The sequence below is a fragment of the Brachyhypopomus gauderio genome, unplaced genomic scaffold (genome assembly GCF_052324685.1).
Source record: "Brachyhypopomus gauderio isolate BG-103 unplaced genomic scaffold, BGAUD_0.2 sc52, whole genome shotgun sequence".
Taxonomy (NCBI): Eukaryota; Metazoa; Chordata; class Actinopteri; order Gymnotiformes; family Hypopomidae; genus Brachyhypopomus; species Brachyhypopomus gauderio.
The window spans coordinates 2,643,606-2,662,663 of record NW_027506877.1 but is presented as its reverse complement, the minus strand read 5'-3'; the positions used below and the strand labels follow the sequence as shown (position 1 = coordinate 2,662,663).

General features: G+C 43.3%; 1 protein-coding gene and 1 long non-coding RNA gene across 6 annotated transcripts in view; one reads left to right on the top strand and one right to left on the bottom strand.

The window, feature by feature from the left end:
- The window catches only part of m1ap (meiosis 1 associated protein), an 18,487-nt gene extending 8,081 nt beyond the window's left edge, over nt 1-10,406 (bottom strand). For 2 of the 4 annotated variants that reach the window (XM_076987323.1, XM_076987325.1), the window contains exons 1-4: nt 10,100-10,406; nt 8,709-8,967; nt 8,316-8,501; nt 7,187-7,370 (exon numbers count right to left, since the gene is read on the bottom strand). In XM_076987323.1, the coding sequence (XP_076843438.1) occupies nt 7,187-7,370; nt 8,316-8,501; nt 8,709-8,957 (619 nt within the window). In that variant the 5' untranslated portion in view covers nt 8,958-8,967; nt 10,100-10,406. Of the gene's footprint in view, nt 1-7,186; nt 7,371-8,315; nt 8,502-8,708; nt 8,968-9,650; nt 9,747-10,099 lie in introns of those variants that run through there. The other 2 variants (XM_076987324.1, XM_076987326.1) reach the window with 2 other exon arrangements.
- On the top strand, nt 9,703-18,262 carry LOC143488549 (uncharacterized). 2 transcript variants are annotated; one of them, XR_013124435.1, is made up of 3 exons: nt 9,703-10,242; nt 15,759-15,882; nt 16,088-18,262. It is a non-coding gene; the product is annotated as an uncharacterized LOC143488549 (long non-coding RNA). The 2 variants fall into 2 exon arrangements; XR_013124434.1 differs by having other exon boundaries at nt 9,706-10,042.
- Nucleotides 18,263-19,058: the final 796 nt, after the last annotated feature.

Genomic DNA, 19,058 nt, shown 5'->3' with positions numbered 1-19,058 from the left:
CTTAGACTTTCTCTCCATCACTCAGCATCTCTTTCAGCCCTTCTCTTGAGCTGTTCCTCTCTCTTTCTCTCTTTAAGTGGAGACACAGATCAGAGGTCGCGGAAAGACAATCGTATTAGCTGTCTGTGTGAACCTCCGTCTTCTCTTGACGGAAGCTAATGGGGGAAATTGATCTTTTTGCAGTCACTGACAGATCGGAAAGTTTGGCTTGACGTGTATTGCTCATCTAATGACTACAGAGTCATTAGGACTCACTGCTCTCCGGTAGTAATTAGTCCTACATCTCATGTTTCATCCGAGGTAAATGCACAACCAGCACAATAAGGGTTACCTGCTTTAGATGGCTTTTCTCCCTGACTTAAAGACAATGAGATTGAGCACGATAGCGTATGTAATATGACAGCTTCCTTTATGCAGCAGAAACTGGATGTATGATGGCAAAGCCATTAAACACAAACGTACAGAAAAGGCCAAATTCAGCTACGGGGGAAGGAGCTATAAGAGAGACAATCTGAGAGGGGGCATTACTCACCGCCTGATGAACGTAAATACAAATCTGTCTTATTAGCAAAATAACGACAGGCAACGACTTGTACACTGAGAGTTTTTGCTAGCATCAGTACCATAACAGCTGTGACATTTACATGATCTTTTCCATCCTCAGAACACGGGCCTGTGTCCTGAACTGCTTGCGGGCATCTCGAATGCAGCCTAGGCAATGATCCCATCCATTATGGGGTGGATATATGAAGGAGCATCCTTATATAGAGATGAACATGCACCTTTGACCCATGAAGGTTTGGTGTTATAAAGTTTAATCAGCAGAAGACATACAAACCCAGGGCGGGGAATACGTGAACAATGGCAGACTAAAAAACCTGTATTCCATAAGCTCTCACATCTTTACCCTCATCATTAAAGTTCAATATCAAACAGCAATATCCTAAATTTGCTCTGTATTTCGTCATTGTTGGTAAAGGAAGTAAGAGAAAAGAGATAGCAGACAAACAGAGAGAGAAAGAGCTCCTGTTAACTCCCTGCAAACAGCACCATTCAAGGCCACATCCTCATGAGAACAACACAGTGAGTGATGGTGTAACTGTGCGTGGGACAGGCCAGCACGCCACTTACAGCCTACACACACACAAAAACGCACAAAATACACAAACACATTAATCTGACTCTTCATCTGTAATCTCATTTCAAAGGCCTAGTTTAGGAAAGCACATCAGAGAGAGACGGAGATAGAGAAATCGGAGAGAAAGAAAGAGCCATAGAATCATGTGGTCTTCAAAATGGAGAATATGTTTATCCAAGCCTACGGCCAAGAGATAAGGCACTGCGGAGGGAAGAGTTGTGCACATGCTCTGTGTTTGTGTATCACATCCACTGCCTCTTTAACTGCGTTTAGTAGCGTGCGTTATGGATGCAGAGAACAACTCTTTGACCTGTGGGGCAAACAAAGCTTCTATTGCACTTGTCCTTATATGTTCACACAAGATGCACGGATATTCAAATGTATCTAGACATTTTATGTGTGGCCGTAACTGAATCTGATATGGATTATTTTATGCTACTTTATATTAGACTTTCGGTTTACACCAGTAACCTTTTATCGTATAGCAGCAGCAATGTTTGGGAAGGGCCTGTGAAGCATGAAGTCATTTTCACGCACCGAGTATGAAGGTGCTTCTTTGCCTCTCTGTGAATACGATATTAGAGCCTCCGTGAAGTTGCCCATTTTGACTGAAGTGTCTTATACTTTCAATCCTAGCACTTAAAGTTAGGATTTGGATAGAAAAAACCTGATCCTGGATCAGTATACAGAGACAAGTCCCTGCCTGAGTGTGCTAAAGGTCTACTGAGAGAGCGGCTTATGGTGATGAATCATGTTGGTTAATCTGCTGCACCGCTCCAAGTGAGTGAACAGGGGTTTGTGGTGTGGCTTTGTTCCTTAGCCTCTCCTGGGGTGAGCGACATTTTCTGATATTCTCCTCCTTGCCACATACTGTTTCCTTTTATTGCGTGCTGGAGGCGGTCCCCAGCCCTCCCTCCAATTTACCCCCCCTTACACCCCCCCACTGCCCCCACCCCGCCCCAGAGCAGTCTGCCCCAAGCTCTTTCCCTCTGTGTCCGTGCTTCTCTTTCACGCCGCTCCGCTCTGGACACCCTCCTTCCCTTCTGCTCTTTCTGTCTGCCAAATGTTTTCTCTTCTCTTCCCTTTCTCTCCGTCTCCTCTGACGCTCTTCTCTCTGACTCCCAGTCTTTGTCCAGCTGGAGAGAGAGAGCTCTCCGTTTCCACCTGCCGCTCCTTAGGGCTCCTCTCCTCCTTCCTTTCCTTTATTTTGGCTCCCTCCCTCCCTCCCTCTCCCTCCTTCCCTGGTCCTCCATTGTGGATCTTGGCCTCCTTGAATCAGATCTATTTGCTTATTGATTTCACCACAGGAGCACCACTTAGCTGATTCATTCGGGGGCTCATTAATTAGGTTTGCTTTTGATGTCAAGGATTAGGGGTGAAGCTTTCGGTGTAATGCCGTGGTGAATAACAGTCAAAAATATGATCTGGTGCCCATATGCATAAATTCATTTGGGTTTAGGCCTACCACATTTGCTTTAAGAACAAAAAACAATTACCTACTATGGTCTTATCCTTCTATGACCCGTTTTGATAGCAGTGGTTGTGCACTTTTGGAGTATGTTAAGGATATCATAGTCTAAGCAGCTTCTATACAGTGATAATCCATACATTGTGATAATCACCACTGTTCTAGAAAACAACCTACCCACACGGGCCAGAATCTGATGAGACTCCCTTTCAGTCTCCAATAGTAAGAACATAATAAGCCGTGTTATCTTTTAATAAGATGAGACAACCACTTGCCTCATTAAAAGATAAGCAAACATCTTTCATGGATATCTGGATACTTGATGAAGCGTACGAGAGGTGCCATGTTTACCCGAGACCACCCGAAGAGATTATGCAAAAAAAAAAAAAAAAACGTCGATACACTCCGCAACTGGTCAAACTCGACTCTCTCCAGCGAGATGATGGCCAGGTGCTGGTGCAACAGGGAGCAGGGGAAGGAGGCGAGGGGAGGAGACACATGCTATCCATCACCTTCTCCCCTGTAGCTCCGTGAGCTTCACGAGACAGCAGACTGCACCTCCATAGACAGATTAATCATGCTCAGTCTGTTGAAGGAAAAATGCATGCTGGCCAGCCATCAGCAGAAGGATGTTTATTCCGTGAATGATTGCAACCTTCTCATCTTTGGCTTTTACAGCATGAGCAGGGAATAATAAATGAGAAAAAATATCCAAATTTATAGTGTTTGGTTCCTTCTGGCCTGAAAGACATGGACGTCTGCACAAATGGATACAAAATAAACCGAATTAAAACTGAAACTGGAATTTGACTGCAGTTCAGAGATTGGCAACAGGTGACACACAGACATAGACATGCGCACACAAACAGCAGAACTGCTTTTTCAGCAACAGTCTAGAAATACAGACCTTATCAGTGTGCCTATGTCATTTCCAAGGCAAACCAGTGAGCTGACTAATCTTGAAACCTGTTTACGTATCCTCCAGCTCGCTGACGCCTAGCGAGATACTCCCTTCACCCACATGGGCGTTATCTTATCCAGCACCAGTCCAAGTCATTAACACTGGCCCTGCTCTTCACACAAGCATGTTGCCTTGAACATGACATCCAACCATCACCATGGCAATGCCACTGGGCCTGAGATAAAGGAAGTAATGGGGCACGGGTGGAGGGCAAGTCCTTCTTGTACCCAGAGGCTCTCAGCAACCATAACACTAAATCTGCCACCCCTGCAAGTGCAAAAGCCGGAGTTATTGCCTCTGAGACACAGACAGGGGCAGATGGAGAAGCTGAAAGACAGCCAGTCTAGACTGGGTGGCCTTGTATTGACTTGTCAGAGGGAAACTTGTGATGTGCTACACGCCACTGTCACTTTCTCAGTCTAAGCAAAGAAATGTCAGCTTTTGAAACCCCTGTTGTCATGGCATGGCACACAGAGGAGCAGTAGCATTGCCTTCACCACCATGAGAAAACACAGTGCTGTGAAAGTACTGCTACTTACAGCATACAGTGGTACATACAGAATACAGCGCTACTTACAGCATACAGCACTACTTACAACATACAGCGCTACTCACAGAATACAGCGCTACTTACAACATACAGCACTACTTACAACATACAGCGCTACTCACAGAATACAGCGCTACTTACAACATACAGCACTACTTACAACATACAGCACTACTCACAGAATACAGCGCTACTTACAACATACAGCACTACTTACAACATACAGCGCTACTCACAGAATACAGCGCTACTTACAACATACAGCACTACTTACAACATACAGCACTACTCACAGAATACAGCGCTACTTACAACATACAGCACTACATACAGCATACAGCACTACTTACAGCATACAGCACTACTTACAACATACAGCGCTACATACAGAATACAGCGCTACTTACAACATACATCACTACTCACAGAATACAGCGCTACTTACAACATACATCACTACTCACAGAATACAGCGCTACTTACAATATACAGGGCTACTTACAGCATACAGGGCTACATACAGCATACAGCATAAATCTCCTGCAAACAATCCTGATTTGGAAAGCTGATCCAAAATAAATATTTACATATAAAATCCACATTTTCAGTCATCTAAGTTACTGGACTGATAGTGGAGTGGAACTGCATCACACCCAAAGTTCAGTCTACTAACAGACAATCTGAACTAATGAACATTTCCACACGATGATGCGTGATAATGGCACACGGTGGGGTCATAAACGGGTAATAAATGGATCATTCCCCCCTTGACTTACTACTGTGCTGTGATCAGTCATGAGTAACAGCTGGTTTAAGATCTTAGCATTTCTAAAACTTTTTTTTAGGTCCCATGAGCACTTTACGTTTTATGCATTATACATTTAGAACTGCTATATAAGCAATCTGAATGTCAGAGGTCAGATCTCTGTGCAGCGACCATGCAGGTGAATTATAAAGAAATATGCTCATAGAATATTTATTTGACAATGATGCCATGAAATTAGTCTTTTGAGTGGGCCGTTGAACTTACTCTTTATAGCTTAAGGGTCTAATATTCCAGAGAGACTGCAGAATCAATAATTTATTCTCAGAGATTATATCCCAGGTAGACATGCATGACACTGCATTATATAGACAACATGAGAGTTTGTAATGTAGCTTCATAGGATGACAAAGATTTGTGGCATATAAGGAGTGAAAGGCAGTTAACCTCAGATGAACTCATGGGTTTGGATACTGCACCTGTCGCTGGATATGATGACCAGGTTGTTGTCCTTTAATTTTAACTTTAATTCAGGATCATCCACAGTTTCGATGCCTGAAGACTTAATCTGTGCACGTGCACAGACTCAAAACTACAGAGGGTAGCATTTGAATACTGTTCCAAGAAAACTATTCACTCAGTCTCACACACAGGCACACACTCCCTGTATCAGTTCTGCTGTGCGCACGCACACACTCACACTGCTCCTTTCACCCCGCTGCTCACGAGGTCCTCAATGCTTACGCCTGCTGAAAGCCAAAAAAACAGGATGTGTGGGAAGGAGAGACGCTGGGCGCCCTGCCGGCCTGGACGCACCGATAGTGGGCCGGAGCAGCGGAGGTCACGCTGGATCTATCACCGCGCGTGTGGACGAGTATGTGTGCATGTGTGCATGACCGTAGCAGAGATACCATGAGAGTCTGGTGTGTCCTCTAGCAACACAACAGCCGGTATCAACTTCATTAAGCCACACTACACAGCCTTGGCTGCTTGAAGCAGTTCAGCTGGCTCACAGCGAGGCAGGCAGATGAATCACCCAGCTGTGGCTGAAGGACCATACTGGGCCCATCTTCAGATAAATGAGCCTTATGTAACTGTCCTCTCAGAATGTGGATATGCTATGCTGGACTATGCTCTTAAAATCAGTGACCTCAGTCACTCTGCCTGCTTGTGTTAATGGGAGAAAGCGTTTTACCGCGTTAGAGCTGTGTTTTTCACCCTGGTGGGTTTTTGCTTTTCCCTGCGTGTGCTGCGATGACAGAATTCCTCGAAGTTGCTAATGTCTTTTTTATCTGCTGTTATGCAATTTCCAGCTGCCTGACGTTTCAAGGGTCAGGCTCCTACGAGACTGGGAGAGAGGGCCAGCCAGACGGAGACGTTGCGCTCCACTTTTGCTCCAGAGAGGAAACTGAGCAACACTCCACCCAGTACACATGCTCCCTGTACTAACACAAATATAGGAACTAAGGGAGAAAGTGGTGAAGGCTGGTTGAGACACACGTGTTTCCAAGCCGGACGCACTAACCCACACTCTGGTTTAACATTCCAATTAACATTCCTGTACTATCACACTAATGAAGTATAGCCAGGCTCATTTGTGCCACCCAAGTTTCAGAATTAGACGCGACTTATCCAATCAAAAACAGGTGGTATTCTTCTCAGCTTTATTGTGCCATCATCAATGTGCCTATAACTATTGGTGTCTGTCCGTAAACCTCAACAGGTATGTGTTGGTACTTGTGGCTGCTAACATTGGTTGTTCAGTGGTATTTATTTAATCACAGGGGAGACGTATTGTTTCAATTTTCTGTTCCAAAGTTCCTATCATTCGGTGATGAGTATCAGTGTGTTAAGGCGTCCTTTGGCCCACTTGATCGCTGCCTGCCAAGTCACACATACGAACGATTCACTCCTCTTTCTGAGTTGAAGCGTGCTGTAAATTTTTTGTTTTTATTTATTTTTTCCATGGGAACCTCCTGTTAGTCTGTGGTAGAGCTAGAGCCTGAGACCGCTAACCATAAAACCTTAATTAAAGTAAACATGTAGAAAACAAGTGAGGGATTAGACCTCCGACTGGAGACCATGTGGAGACAGGAGCCAAGCTAATCAGACGCTTGTTCTCATTTGACTTGTGTTGGGGAGTCTCGAGCAAATATACACCCTTGAAGATACTGTATTCTGCACAATAAGTGCACAAAACAGCTACAGACTTTTAATTTTTTTCTTCAAGAGACAGCTCTTTACTCAGGGGCCTACAAAAGCCAGAGGAAAGAGGCATGGAAAGAGGCAATCAGGTCCATGCTTACCTTCAGGCTCGGCCACACCCTCTGAAGAACACTGCTCAAGGCTCAGCTCTTGTTCCGGAAGGTTCTGCTCCACGGCGATATGGACCACCACCAGCCTGCGCAGCCCGACCAGGTCCGAGTCCTTCAGGCCCTGCTCCAGCTGCCTGAGCACAGCTCTGCCCGGCTGACTGCTCAACACGGTCACCTGCAGCCAGTTACACACTCCTCACTACACGACTGTGGCCTTCACACAACCTAGCAGTTCATAATTACTGATGACACATTTATATTTCTGTTCTGATAATTCAGCACAGTTCATGCAAAATGGCTTATTACTGATAAAAAAAAAACGTAATTTTTGAACTAAAATTTAAGCAGTTAACAGTAGTTTTTAATGCTGTGCTCTTTTTCCTGTCAATCGCCAGAAATATCTTGCAGTTTTCATACTAATATTGCGTTCAAACGGTTCAAAACACTCTGAAATGATCTATTAATATCATAATCACTGAGGAAAACAGATGATGATCACCAGCTCTGCCTCGCGTATGGCCACATTATGTTTCACAGCTTCAGAAAGCTCTCCCTCTAACACAGAAGAATCTTTGTCTGAGTTAGTCTCTCCATGCTCTCCTGCAGCTGTCTAATTCTAGAGAGGCAGTGGGCTCAAATGTAACATTAATCCTATTTTAGGCCTTGAAAAAAACAAGTATAATCGAATTAAATGCAGTCGTCCACTCCACTGCTTCCTGCGAGGGGACGATTAGCACTGGTTTCAGACGGGGACTGTGGAGAGCAGAGAGGCCACAAACAGGCCATGTGGTTTCTGTCAGGATGTTGATAGCTTCATTAATGATTGATAACAGGGGTTAAAAAGGCTCGGGGTCGCTCCGGCAGGGGATTTGAATATGAATGCGAGCGTCCTGAAAAGGTCCGGTGCGACCGGGTCTCTTCTCATTCAGGCCGATGTGAGGTTCCGCCGAAGTGCATAATGAAAGCACTGGAGATGCGAGGCAAAGGACACACTCTCTGACAAAACACAACATCTACTGATCCATCAGCGGCCTAGCCTGACAGGCCTGGACCTGCAGAGCACACCACAACAAACACCCATCACCCACTTATAGGGAAGGTGAAAGAGTCGGGTCCTCACTTCGACCGCGCCGCTGCTCGGGGCGGTCCCCGGTGCCGTGTGCCGTGTGTAGTGTTTGTACTGAAGCAGGCTGTCGAGCACCGCCTGTCTGAGGACGTCGGGCCGAGGGCGGACGCAGCCCTCCACAGGCAGGGACCGCAACTCCACCACACACGAGTGCAGTCGCACCAAATTCCCCTTCACTTGCTGCGACATGAAAGGAAAGCAGACGACAGAGCTGATGGATGAAGAGAAGCAGGCTGAATAAGTAAACTGTACGGGATTCGGTATGTTTTAATGAGGAAAGATGAAATTTCGAGTGTGAGCGACAGTATCGGTAGTCAAATATACAGCACCTGTATGCCCACCAAACAAGTCCACACCACAACACCTGAGTTTTCTCTTTTTTCTCACCACAAACGGCAGCAGACACTCCTGCTGTGCGTTCACTGCGTAGAGACTCAGCAGTGGGACCCTACTGGGACCATCCAAGCTGCTTGCCAGAGAGAGAAAGTTATCGAGCGCTTCACACAGGACAGAATTGGTCTCTGACCACCAGGGCGGCGACACATCCACAATCAGCACGCGGGGTGGTTGTCTGGCGAAGGACGAGGCACGGCACACCTGGCTGGCTGAAGCGCAGGAACGGTTTCTCCCACTCATGCTTCTGAATCTGGATGAGAACACAGATTATGCAAACTGATGGCACAGTTTATGGGTTAGAATTGAACATAAAACAAAAGGTGGCAGTGACAATCGCATAACCTTTTGATGCTTTCCTGTTTTAAACATATTTTAAACAATGACTCTTATAAGCAAACCAAATCAGAATTGACAGTGATGAATTAAGCCGTGGTAATAAAATGCGTAAAAAAGAGAAATGTTTCTTAACAGCTTTTTTTTGGTTCTTTTTCCACATATAAAACAAGAGTGACATTGTGCATTACATCAAACAAGAGGGAAGCTGGTGGAGAATGGTTAAATATGGCTACAATTCTCTGCAATCTATGGGCTCATCAGTTCTGTTCCACATCATAAGACAGCCCTTTCACTGAGCTGATGCTCAGGATTCTTCTGTGCCTCGGGCTTTTTCTCTGTTTAATGCAACATGCACAACAAAAGACAGATTGTCTCATCTAAAATAGCTCTATGCTTCAGGTCCAAGGGCACCACAGACTCAGTACCATTAGATGAGCAAACAGCCTGAACAAAGGGGAGGGGTGATGCTGATGGCCATACCATTCTCTACAGACAAAAAATTGTATTTTTAATATATTAACATATTTAAATTGTTTATGGAAATCTCTTATTATTTAGCACTTTTTTTGCTTATTATAAGCCTAACTGGCAACTTACCAAGCTTTATGGGCTTCAGGGAACAAAAATGATCAATTCCATGAACCTTTATTATTGTCATTTTAATAGCTACGCTATATTAACTCTTAAAAGTACTTAAGTACTTAAAAGTAACATTTAATAACTCCAATGTTCAACTCAACTTTAACATTTATACAAATATTCTTCTCTGGCACTTAAATACTTTTTATTATGGATTACATATGAGCGGAGTCAAATTGCAGGCTAAACTTTGCATGAGGTTGGATAAGTAAACATCTAGTTAGATAACCGGTGGGTTAGCTAACTAGCTTATAGAAATCACATAGGTAGCTAACGCTGTCTTGGGTAAAAAACCTTCCATTGCACAGTATAGGATCCCCGTCTTCTGGCGAGTTTACATCTTTAAAACAGTAAGAAAATATTCGTAGCTTGCTTAGCCAAATATCTTCGGTCTTGTAGTTACATACATGCCAAGTTAGGTGACTTCCCCAGATGGGCTCGAAACAGCCTACAGAACTAGCTACAAGCTAACTAGCTACAAGCTAACTGTCGTTTTCTAACTCGTCACCTGTTTCTGTACTGATGTTTGCTTGGTGGTCCTACAGTACAGGTAGGTCGTTGTGTTCGCTAACTACACGGCGATATTAGTTAGTTAGTTAGCACAACTGCTAGATAGTAGGTTGTATATTTACAGAAACTTTAGATAGCGCCGTTTATTTAAGCCAGGCCGGTCTGCTCGCGACACCTGATGTTTTTTTTAACCAGATTACTGTAGTTCAGTGGCGCCTTTGACAATAAATGGTTCGGTATCTCAGTACCACCAGCACCACGTTCTGGAGGTATAATAAATACTATATAGAAAGCCTAGTGCATTGTCAGTAAATTAAACCAAATATGTTTATGAGTTAATAGAATATTAATCTTGAATCCTAAGTAGTACCATTTTAGATTTTCTTTAATGTTATTGTCATGTGCACAGAGAAAGAGTAAGTTACACAACAACATAGAAAGTACCAACAATTACAATAGCCGCTACTCAGAGTCTCAGTATCATGATAAACATGTATAATACACATCATTTCCAGTTCATAGGGAGACATGCTCCCTCTGCAGCTCTCTTGTGCACAGCCCCAAGCCGGGAGGGAGCAGTCTTGCTTGTAACGTGTCTGATACACATGTAGCCTGTTGCTGCATCCTTACGAAACGGAATAGCCCAACAAAATTGTTCCTGTTCAGATCTCCCAAACTCGTCCCTTGCTTTGCGTTATGAATTTTGTTGGTCGGAGAACTCTGATTTGCTCATGGCTGGTATTGACAGTCCTCCATCTACCCGTCTGTCCTGGTCCAGTATATCATGGCAGCTCGAATCACCATATCCATCCATTTCCAAAGTTGTTGTTCAGCTCCACCACAACTTTAATGAAATATGGCTGCAGTGATATTATGAAATCAAATGCTGTTCATTCCCCCCCCCCCCCCCCCCCCCCCCCCCCCCCCCCCAAATAAATGCTGGTGGTTATTTAATCACATCCACCATTGCGGGTTCATTTCCGAGCCCTAAGAGGCTTTGCCTGACGGCTGTGCTGTGAAATCAGACCTGACATATGACGACATGCCGCTTGTCCTGTGCAGGGGGGGAATTAGAAAGAAGCCGTCGCATCTGTTCTATGGAGATAAGGCAGAACGGAGTGGAGCTCCAATATGTTGTGACTTTGAGCAAATGGAAGGCCCAGCACCAGAATACTAGCAGGAATGTTTGATTTGTGCATTCCTCTCAGCTGTTTCTGGATAAGGAGATGGACAAAAATGCTGGAGAATTTTGAGACACTTCTCTGTTTCATAAGAGTTTAGAAGAAGTTCAGTTGAGATTCAGGATTTGTTTGCCTGGTTTAGTGTCTAGGGTAGGCTAATCTTTATTTATATCAGATTCCAGAAGGATCCATTTCAAGCTTGCATTAATGGACTAGATGAATAATCTAAAGCCCTGTGTAGATAAGATACCTCGTTTTATCCTAGATGACTCCATTTCACCCTGGCTCTGCCTAAGAGGTAAACTGTAATTAGTGGCAGAGCAGTAAAGTAATGGGTGTTTAGCTTCTTCTCAGTGTTGTGAAGTTTGCTGCCCACTACTCATAAATCCACAGAGATAAAACAAAGGCCTTGTACCTGCATGTCACCTGCTGTGTCTGCATCAATCCCCACAGATAAAACAAAGGCCTCGTGACTGTAGTGAACCTCTTGTGATGCAGCAGCTCTCTACAACAACTGATTGCAGCAATTTGCTGATTTTCACTGTAATGGCATCTGTGAAAAGAGCCCACATGCTTTTATTCCTCCTCAATGGATTCAGCCTTAAATCCCATTTCGCATTAATCAGAGAAGCAGAATTGCTTTTTTTTGTGATCAGGAGCTACAATTCCTGGGAAAGGGGCACGTTGCCTCCTAGATATGCTTGGTTTTACTATTTTATGGTGTCATATAGGCCTAATATTTTGTGCTATGAGACTTTTAAAATGATTTTTAGTTTTCATCATTAGTCCTAGATCATGATAATGATTTCATGCTCATTGATGTCATGGATGTCCATCAAGACATCCATGTTAGATGGCATGAAAACAAGTGTGTCTTCTTGCATCTGTTCTTGTAGCACATTCCATGAGGACTGTTACTTTGAGATATATTTGTAATAGATGTAATAGCCAAATAGCCCATTGGTAAATTTAAACGATTTAAAAGCTGTTTGATTTCAGCAAGAGCTGAAAGAGCTGTTTCCTAAGAAACCCCCCGGAGTTAATACTGCATCAGTCAATTATTTGAACCGTCTTTCAGCAAGGTCAGACGAACGGGGCCGCATCAGTAGTCATTCTCCGGTCACCGCCTGTCCCCCTGCTCTTTGTTAGCTTCTGTTTCTATCATCTTTCTTTCCACGGGGCACTCGGAACCGTATTAAGTCACGAGGCCCGTGAGGTTTGTGGATAATGCAGCTATTGCCACATAGGGGACATTCAATGTGAAGCTCTTCTACATTAGCAGTGTTTTTCTTACAGAAATAGCTGCAAACTCAGATGGTCACCCGGGACAATGAGCTGGTGGTGCTTTTTGCTGGATGATGACAGTAGTAGGCCTTAAAATGTAGCTCTTCACGTAGCAGCATTACTGGTGTCAGTGGAGCTCTTCAGATACAGTATTTCTGGAATTGCTCTTTATAGACTAAGCCCGTTCAGAAAGGGCGGACATTAACTTTTGCGTCAGTGTAAATTTGCTGGCTCCTCTAACCCTGTGCACCTGTCCTATTAATTCTTCACTGAGTCAAAGGTTTATCCACTGCAGCTTCTCTGCTCGGCCCAGCTGCATGGCCTGCTGGGGGATTACATCATCATTAGGCGCCACCGGGATGTTCCAGCTGTCCCTTCTCTATGTTGTTGGTATTGAGAAACATCCTTTGTCTCTGTCAAGGTCACAGTTCTTCCCAAGACACCTTGTCTCCACAGCTTTGACTCAGCACCCTGGAATGTTGACATACAGCTTTACAAGGCAGCCTGAAATATGCTTTGTTTATGGTTAAAGCATTTTGTTTCTGAAAATTGCAGACTCCAAATGGACGATCCAGAGTGCGTAGTGGCATACTTCAGTCTGTCTGGCTCACACTAACCTTGCCCATTGCTTTTATAGACCTGCCAATCATAAAATACAGACTATGCCAAGTCCATTTAGTGTTTGATGTGCCTTCCCTTTGAATGGTTGATATGCTTATCTCGTTGAGTAGTCTATTCCTTATTCCTCTTTCTTTGAGGGTTTGCTACACACACTCCGTTTAGCTTTCACTATGCCCAGAGCTTTAAGCGTTTGTTTTTTGATCTGTTTATAGCTGTTAAATATCATTGTGAGGGCAGATTTATGAGCTTGGGTAAGATTTTTTTAGCAGAACAGGAATTGTACAGTGGTATTGAGAGTATTTAGCCTGTATAGACTATATGACTAGTACATGCAGGACTTTCAGGTCCTAGTCAGTATGCCTTGTTAAAGGAACGCCAGACATTTGGGTACATGGCTCTACACTCACATTGTTAGTGTGCAGTGGAGATGCTTCTTGGCTTCAGTGCTACAGTGCAGAAGAGTATAGCTTCTCCCGTTGCTTATGAGAAGTCTGTCACTTTTTGGTATGTCATCCAGGGGTCACAGGCTGTGTGTGTGTGTGTGTGTGTGTGTGTGTGTGTGTGTGTGTGTGTGTGTGTGTGTGTGTGTGTGTGTGTGTGTGTGTGTGTGTGTGTGTGTGTGTGTGTGTGTGTGTGTGTGTGTTGCCATTGACAGTGACATTTCCACATCTATATACTCAATGAATGGATGCACTAATAGGGAGGGTAGTTAACATGGAGGCCTCAGAAGTGTGAACTCATTAGTTTATTCATGAGCCTCTGTCATGTTACTGGCATATACTATGGAAGAATTCAGGTGAAAAGCCAGAAATGAATGGAAATCTGAAATTTTCAAACCGTTTTCACGTTTTCGTTTTCACTGAGTAATCTTTTTTTCAGATTCATCCAGTCAAATCCGAAAGGCTTACAGTTGAATGGCAAAAATTTTAGTCATATCCTGAAATTTGCCCATGAATTTCACACGCTCTGCTTTTCCAGTGTGATCCTTTGTTCTCCAGGACAGCCCGTGTTCTCCCTAAGCCACTCGCCCCTACACTCTCTCCTCAGAAATCTTTAAGTGCTTTTCCCAATCAAGGGCCTTCACAATCGCGCTTGGTAACCCCTCCCAACCTCACCACCCCCACCTAATCTGTTCCTGTTGTCATGGAAATGGCCCTCTTCAACATAGCTGTTGAATAGTCTCCTATGAAAGATGAATTTGAGGGGGCTGGATTTGAGTGGTAATCTCCTCTTGTGAAAAAGGAATAGAAATGGGGAAAAAGGAGGGAAAATAAAGAAACCTTATTTTGAAATGCTGAAATAGCGTTTAGCCTGTGCATAGCTAAATTACCAAATGCCTGTTTCTAAAAGAGTGTGTTTATCTATTTAAAATTACTTTGCTTACAGTTTCCTCAGTGCAAATTATTTCCCCTATCAAGAATTTGCCCTACCAAGGACCAGTTGCTTGACCCACTTCATCTTGGGCATACGAATCACCATTTTGTAGTTTCAGAACAGTTAATTGCTTCTTGACTGTGATTACATAGAGGAAGTAGCTGCTTGGTTGAAGTTCAGTCTGATTTTATAATTGATTCCAATAAAAATCTGCATTTAAGGGCATAGTATAATGGTATTTGAATTCTATATTTCAAACTGTCCCGTCCCGTCCCCCCCCCCAAAAAAAACAACAACAACGAAATAAACTTAGTTTGAACAAGAAATAGTGTCAGAGAGATAAAAAAGCGATAATGAAGCCTTTTAAATACACCAAGTTGAATATGCTATTTTTACACAAATATTTTTGTGCTAAACTTAAGTTAGTCAGTCATGTGATGGACTGCACCAAAAAACTCTTCTAAAAATACTATTAAGTGTTTAGACACAAGTAGAACTCTTTAAGATTCGGTCAGCCTAATGCGAACATAGTTTTGTGCTCCAACTGGTTTGCAGCTGGAGTGGATTTATAAAACGTCCTGTCGAGAAAGGCAGAGGACTCATCCAGGACGTGTGTCCAGCCAGAGAAAGGACACGGACAAGGACATGATATGAGGATCTGCATCCACCCGTCCTCCCTTGATTTTAACACTATACCATATCATATTTTCTCACGATGGAGTGGGTGAATATGTGGGAGTGAGTCTGTGTTTTTCTTCTTATTTCTTTCGATCATACACAGACTATAACTTCTGGTATTATGAAAAAACAAAGGTTCTGCCATCCCCAGACACCCCTCCCACTGGCCTCCTGCGGTGCCAGTCTATGTGTAACAGGCTGATGGCATCCATTGGCCTTCCAAGTCATTTATCCTCTTAAAATGGTTTATAAAGTACTTTTTTTTATATCTCCTTGCTTTTCCTTTTTGGTTGACAGCAGACGCCCAGCAATTTTAAGTTCAAGTGCCGTCAGTGAATCAGTGGCGCTTCAGAGAAAATTGTTGCTTTAATGTTTCATATAATTCAGCTGTCACATCTCTCTTGTGTTCTTTGCCCAGTGTGTCAGAAGCCTGCGTGTGAGGAGATAAGGAGGTACTCGGTGGAGCCTGGCGTTGTCATGACCTCATGCTCCTATTGTTCGCGCGGCGCTCCGAACTGGAACATGAAGTGTGTGAGCAGCAGGTCAGTGCCAACATGGTGGGTGAAAACACCGCAGACGGATCGCAAAAACGAAAAAGTACGCGCCTCCGACAATTGCCACAACGCTGAAGCATTTTTGGATGTCGCCGCTTTCCTGAGGAGATTTGTATTTGTTCGCGTTTTTTTTCTTTTTCGAGACATTTGTATTTATATTTCGCTCTCTCCGTCTCTCTTATTTGCCCCATAGCACGTCTCTGTTTGGGTCTGCTTGTCTGCAGGCCTCGCTCTGAGGGGAAGTGGTTGCCCGCGACCTTCTGACAGGCGGCTGCTCCACTTTTCCGTGTTTGTTGGAGGCACAGGAAGTAGGGGCTGTGTGTGCGGCCGGGGGACAGGAAGAGGAGACAGCCCCCCCACCCAGGCCTCCGCTAGCTGACCTCTCGTCTCAACACCACAGCAGTAGGGGACAGATACAGTGCAGTGCACAACCCTGACCTTAATGTGCCCAGTAAGCACATGGGCTGTTGGCCACGAGTTGAAAAGTCCTCTTGTATGGCAGGTGTTACCTGGGTGTGTGATGGCACGTTCACCATGTTCAGCCTGGGCAGAGGGATCGAGCCTAGTGCAGTTTTAGACCTTTAGTCCTAAAGTTGGCTCCAAAAACAGAAGGGTGGGGTGACGCCTTCCTGGAGGTCTTAGGTGGAGCCAGAGATTTATGTGTAGTAGACACAGCCGGGCCCATAATGAGGATGGGTATTTCAGCTGCGTCTTCAGGAATACCTCCTATTAAACCACACCGCAGAACATGGAGGCTACTTTCTACCTTGTTTTTAGAATAAAACTTGTTCATATTTTGTTTATATTTAATTTCCCATCTTTCCTTTCATAAACAGTTAGACCTGGTACTTTTCCATGAACAGCTTTAAGATATGTTGGACTGCTTGATAGGTTTTCTAATCATTGTACTTTAATTAACTAAATAATTTCACTTTAGTTACTTATTTCTTTCATTTACAGTTTAACTTTAAGCAAATAATCCAAACTAAGACCTTTAAGACCTATATGAATATTTGTTTTATAAGTGTCTTGATTGCTTGTTTGGTCACCAGCACAAACAGCACAGATGTTCAAAGAGGAATGAATAGAAACTCCTACAGTTTGTCATCGGGCTAAATAGGTTATTTTGAGAGTAAAGGTTAGGCTGCTAGGCTATGTCTGCTTTAGTTGCTAAATATAAGTCAGATCCCATTAGTCGAGTTTATTCCATACACTGAGGTCAGTTTAGAACAGTCATGTAGATGATTGGGTTGTGCTGCAACCTTTATGCAATACACTTGATTTCATAACTGGAGTAATGAGGGGACGAAACCTTTAGAAACTAGAGACCAAAGCCAAGATCTCCATGTCCTCCTTGCGAGTTACGATTAGATCTTTGTGCAGTACCTGAAGAAATTGATTTGGTTCAAAAATAGATGTGACATTTTGACTGGATTTGTGTGGGGAAATGTGAAAAGCAGGATTCCTGTAGAGTAATACACATGGTGTGAGTGGCTGGGCAGGACCAACCTCTGGGCAGGACCAACCTCTGGGCAGTGTGGGTTTCTGGACTGAGTGGGTGTGATACTGTACAATCTCTGGTGTCACACTTCTCTGTAATTTATCATGTGCCCCTCAACATCTCATATAGCTCTGTACACAAATGTATACACTTCACAGAATACATAATCACAGCAAAATAACACACTGCACAGAACATGTAATCACAACAAAATAACACACTGCACAGAACATGTAATCACAACAAAATAACACACTGCACAGAACATGTAATCACAACAAAATAACACACTGCACAGAAAACATAATAAAAAAACAACAAAATAAGGCACTTCACAGAACACATAATCAGAGCAAAATAACACACTGCACATAACTACAACAAAAACACATTCCACAGAACATCTTACATGTAATTGCAACAGCAACACACTTAAGCCCTATACAGACAGGATTAGTTTCACATGAGGAGGTGGGGTGATGTAATTTTACCATAGGACATCTGTAATATGGTCAGTCCACATGGAATAGGATGGGAGTGGCTTCTCCATTTATGAATTGCTGTCACACGTGCAAAACTCCATGTGTAATATGCAGCTTTTGGTGGTCACGACCACAAAACGTTACTTCTGTATTAAACATCTATAAAGCGACCATGAAGATGAAAATTTTGCATTTAGTCTCAAGTTTATCACCTACATACATTGGTGTTTAATAAAATTGTTTATAATTTGGGTTTTAACATACATGCATAAAGGAATATGTGTGTTATTCTATCAGAAGTTTTGCTTCTTTGGTAAAGCCAAGCTCATGTAATGGTTTCCTCGAATGCTTGAGAACTAGCGTGAAAACATATTTTCCACAAAATATGCTGGAATATTTACTGACATGGCAATTCGAACGGGATTAAATAGCCTGGGTAATTTTTTTCCATTCATTTTATAGTAGGTAAAAGGCCTATTATAATATAGGATGGATGCACTTTGCAAAAGTGACTGACATGGCAGATTTAGGCCTAAAATCACATTAGGAATGCGAGTGATAATTACATTAGCCCACCTCACACCTACAACTAATCCCAACCAAATTCGGCTTTAAAAACTCTACAAAACACCTTTACCGATAGTTACAGCAACAGCACACTTACAAACTCCACATAACACCTTGCACATAATTACAACGACACACACACGCACACACTCCAAAAAACAAAGTAGCACATTTACACGAGGAGTTGGAAAACACTGTGAGTGAGTAATTGGGAAATGCAATGTGAAAGCAGCGATTGAGTAACTGAATTAAAAGGGGGTTGAAAATAGTGTGTGAGTAATTGGATGAGGAATGTTTGTAACAAGCAGCACCACACGATTCCTCTAGAATAATATATATGGTCTCGAATGCCTAAGCATGACCAAATGGACAACATCTTGGCAGTGTAGGCCTGTTTCAGGACAGGCAAAGGAGACATGCTACAGATCACCCAGACATTTAGACGTTTACTGACTGAGTAAATGAATTGGGGAGTTTGAAAACAGTGATTGAGTAATTGAATGGGAGAGTTTGGAAACAATGATTGAGTAATTGAATGGGAGAGTTTGGAAACAGTGAGTACTTGAGTAGCCAAATGAGAGAGTTTGAAAACAGGGAATGTTTCAGTTATTGAG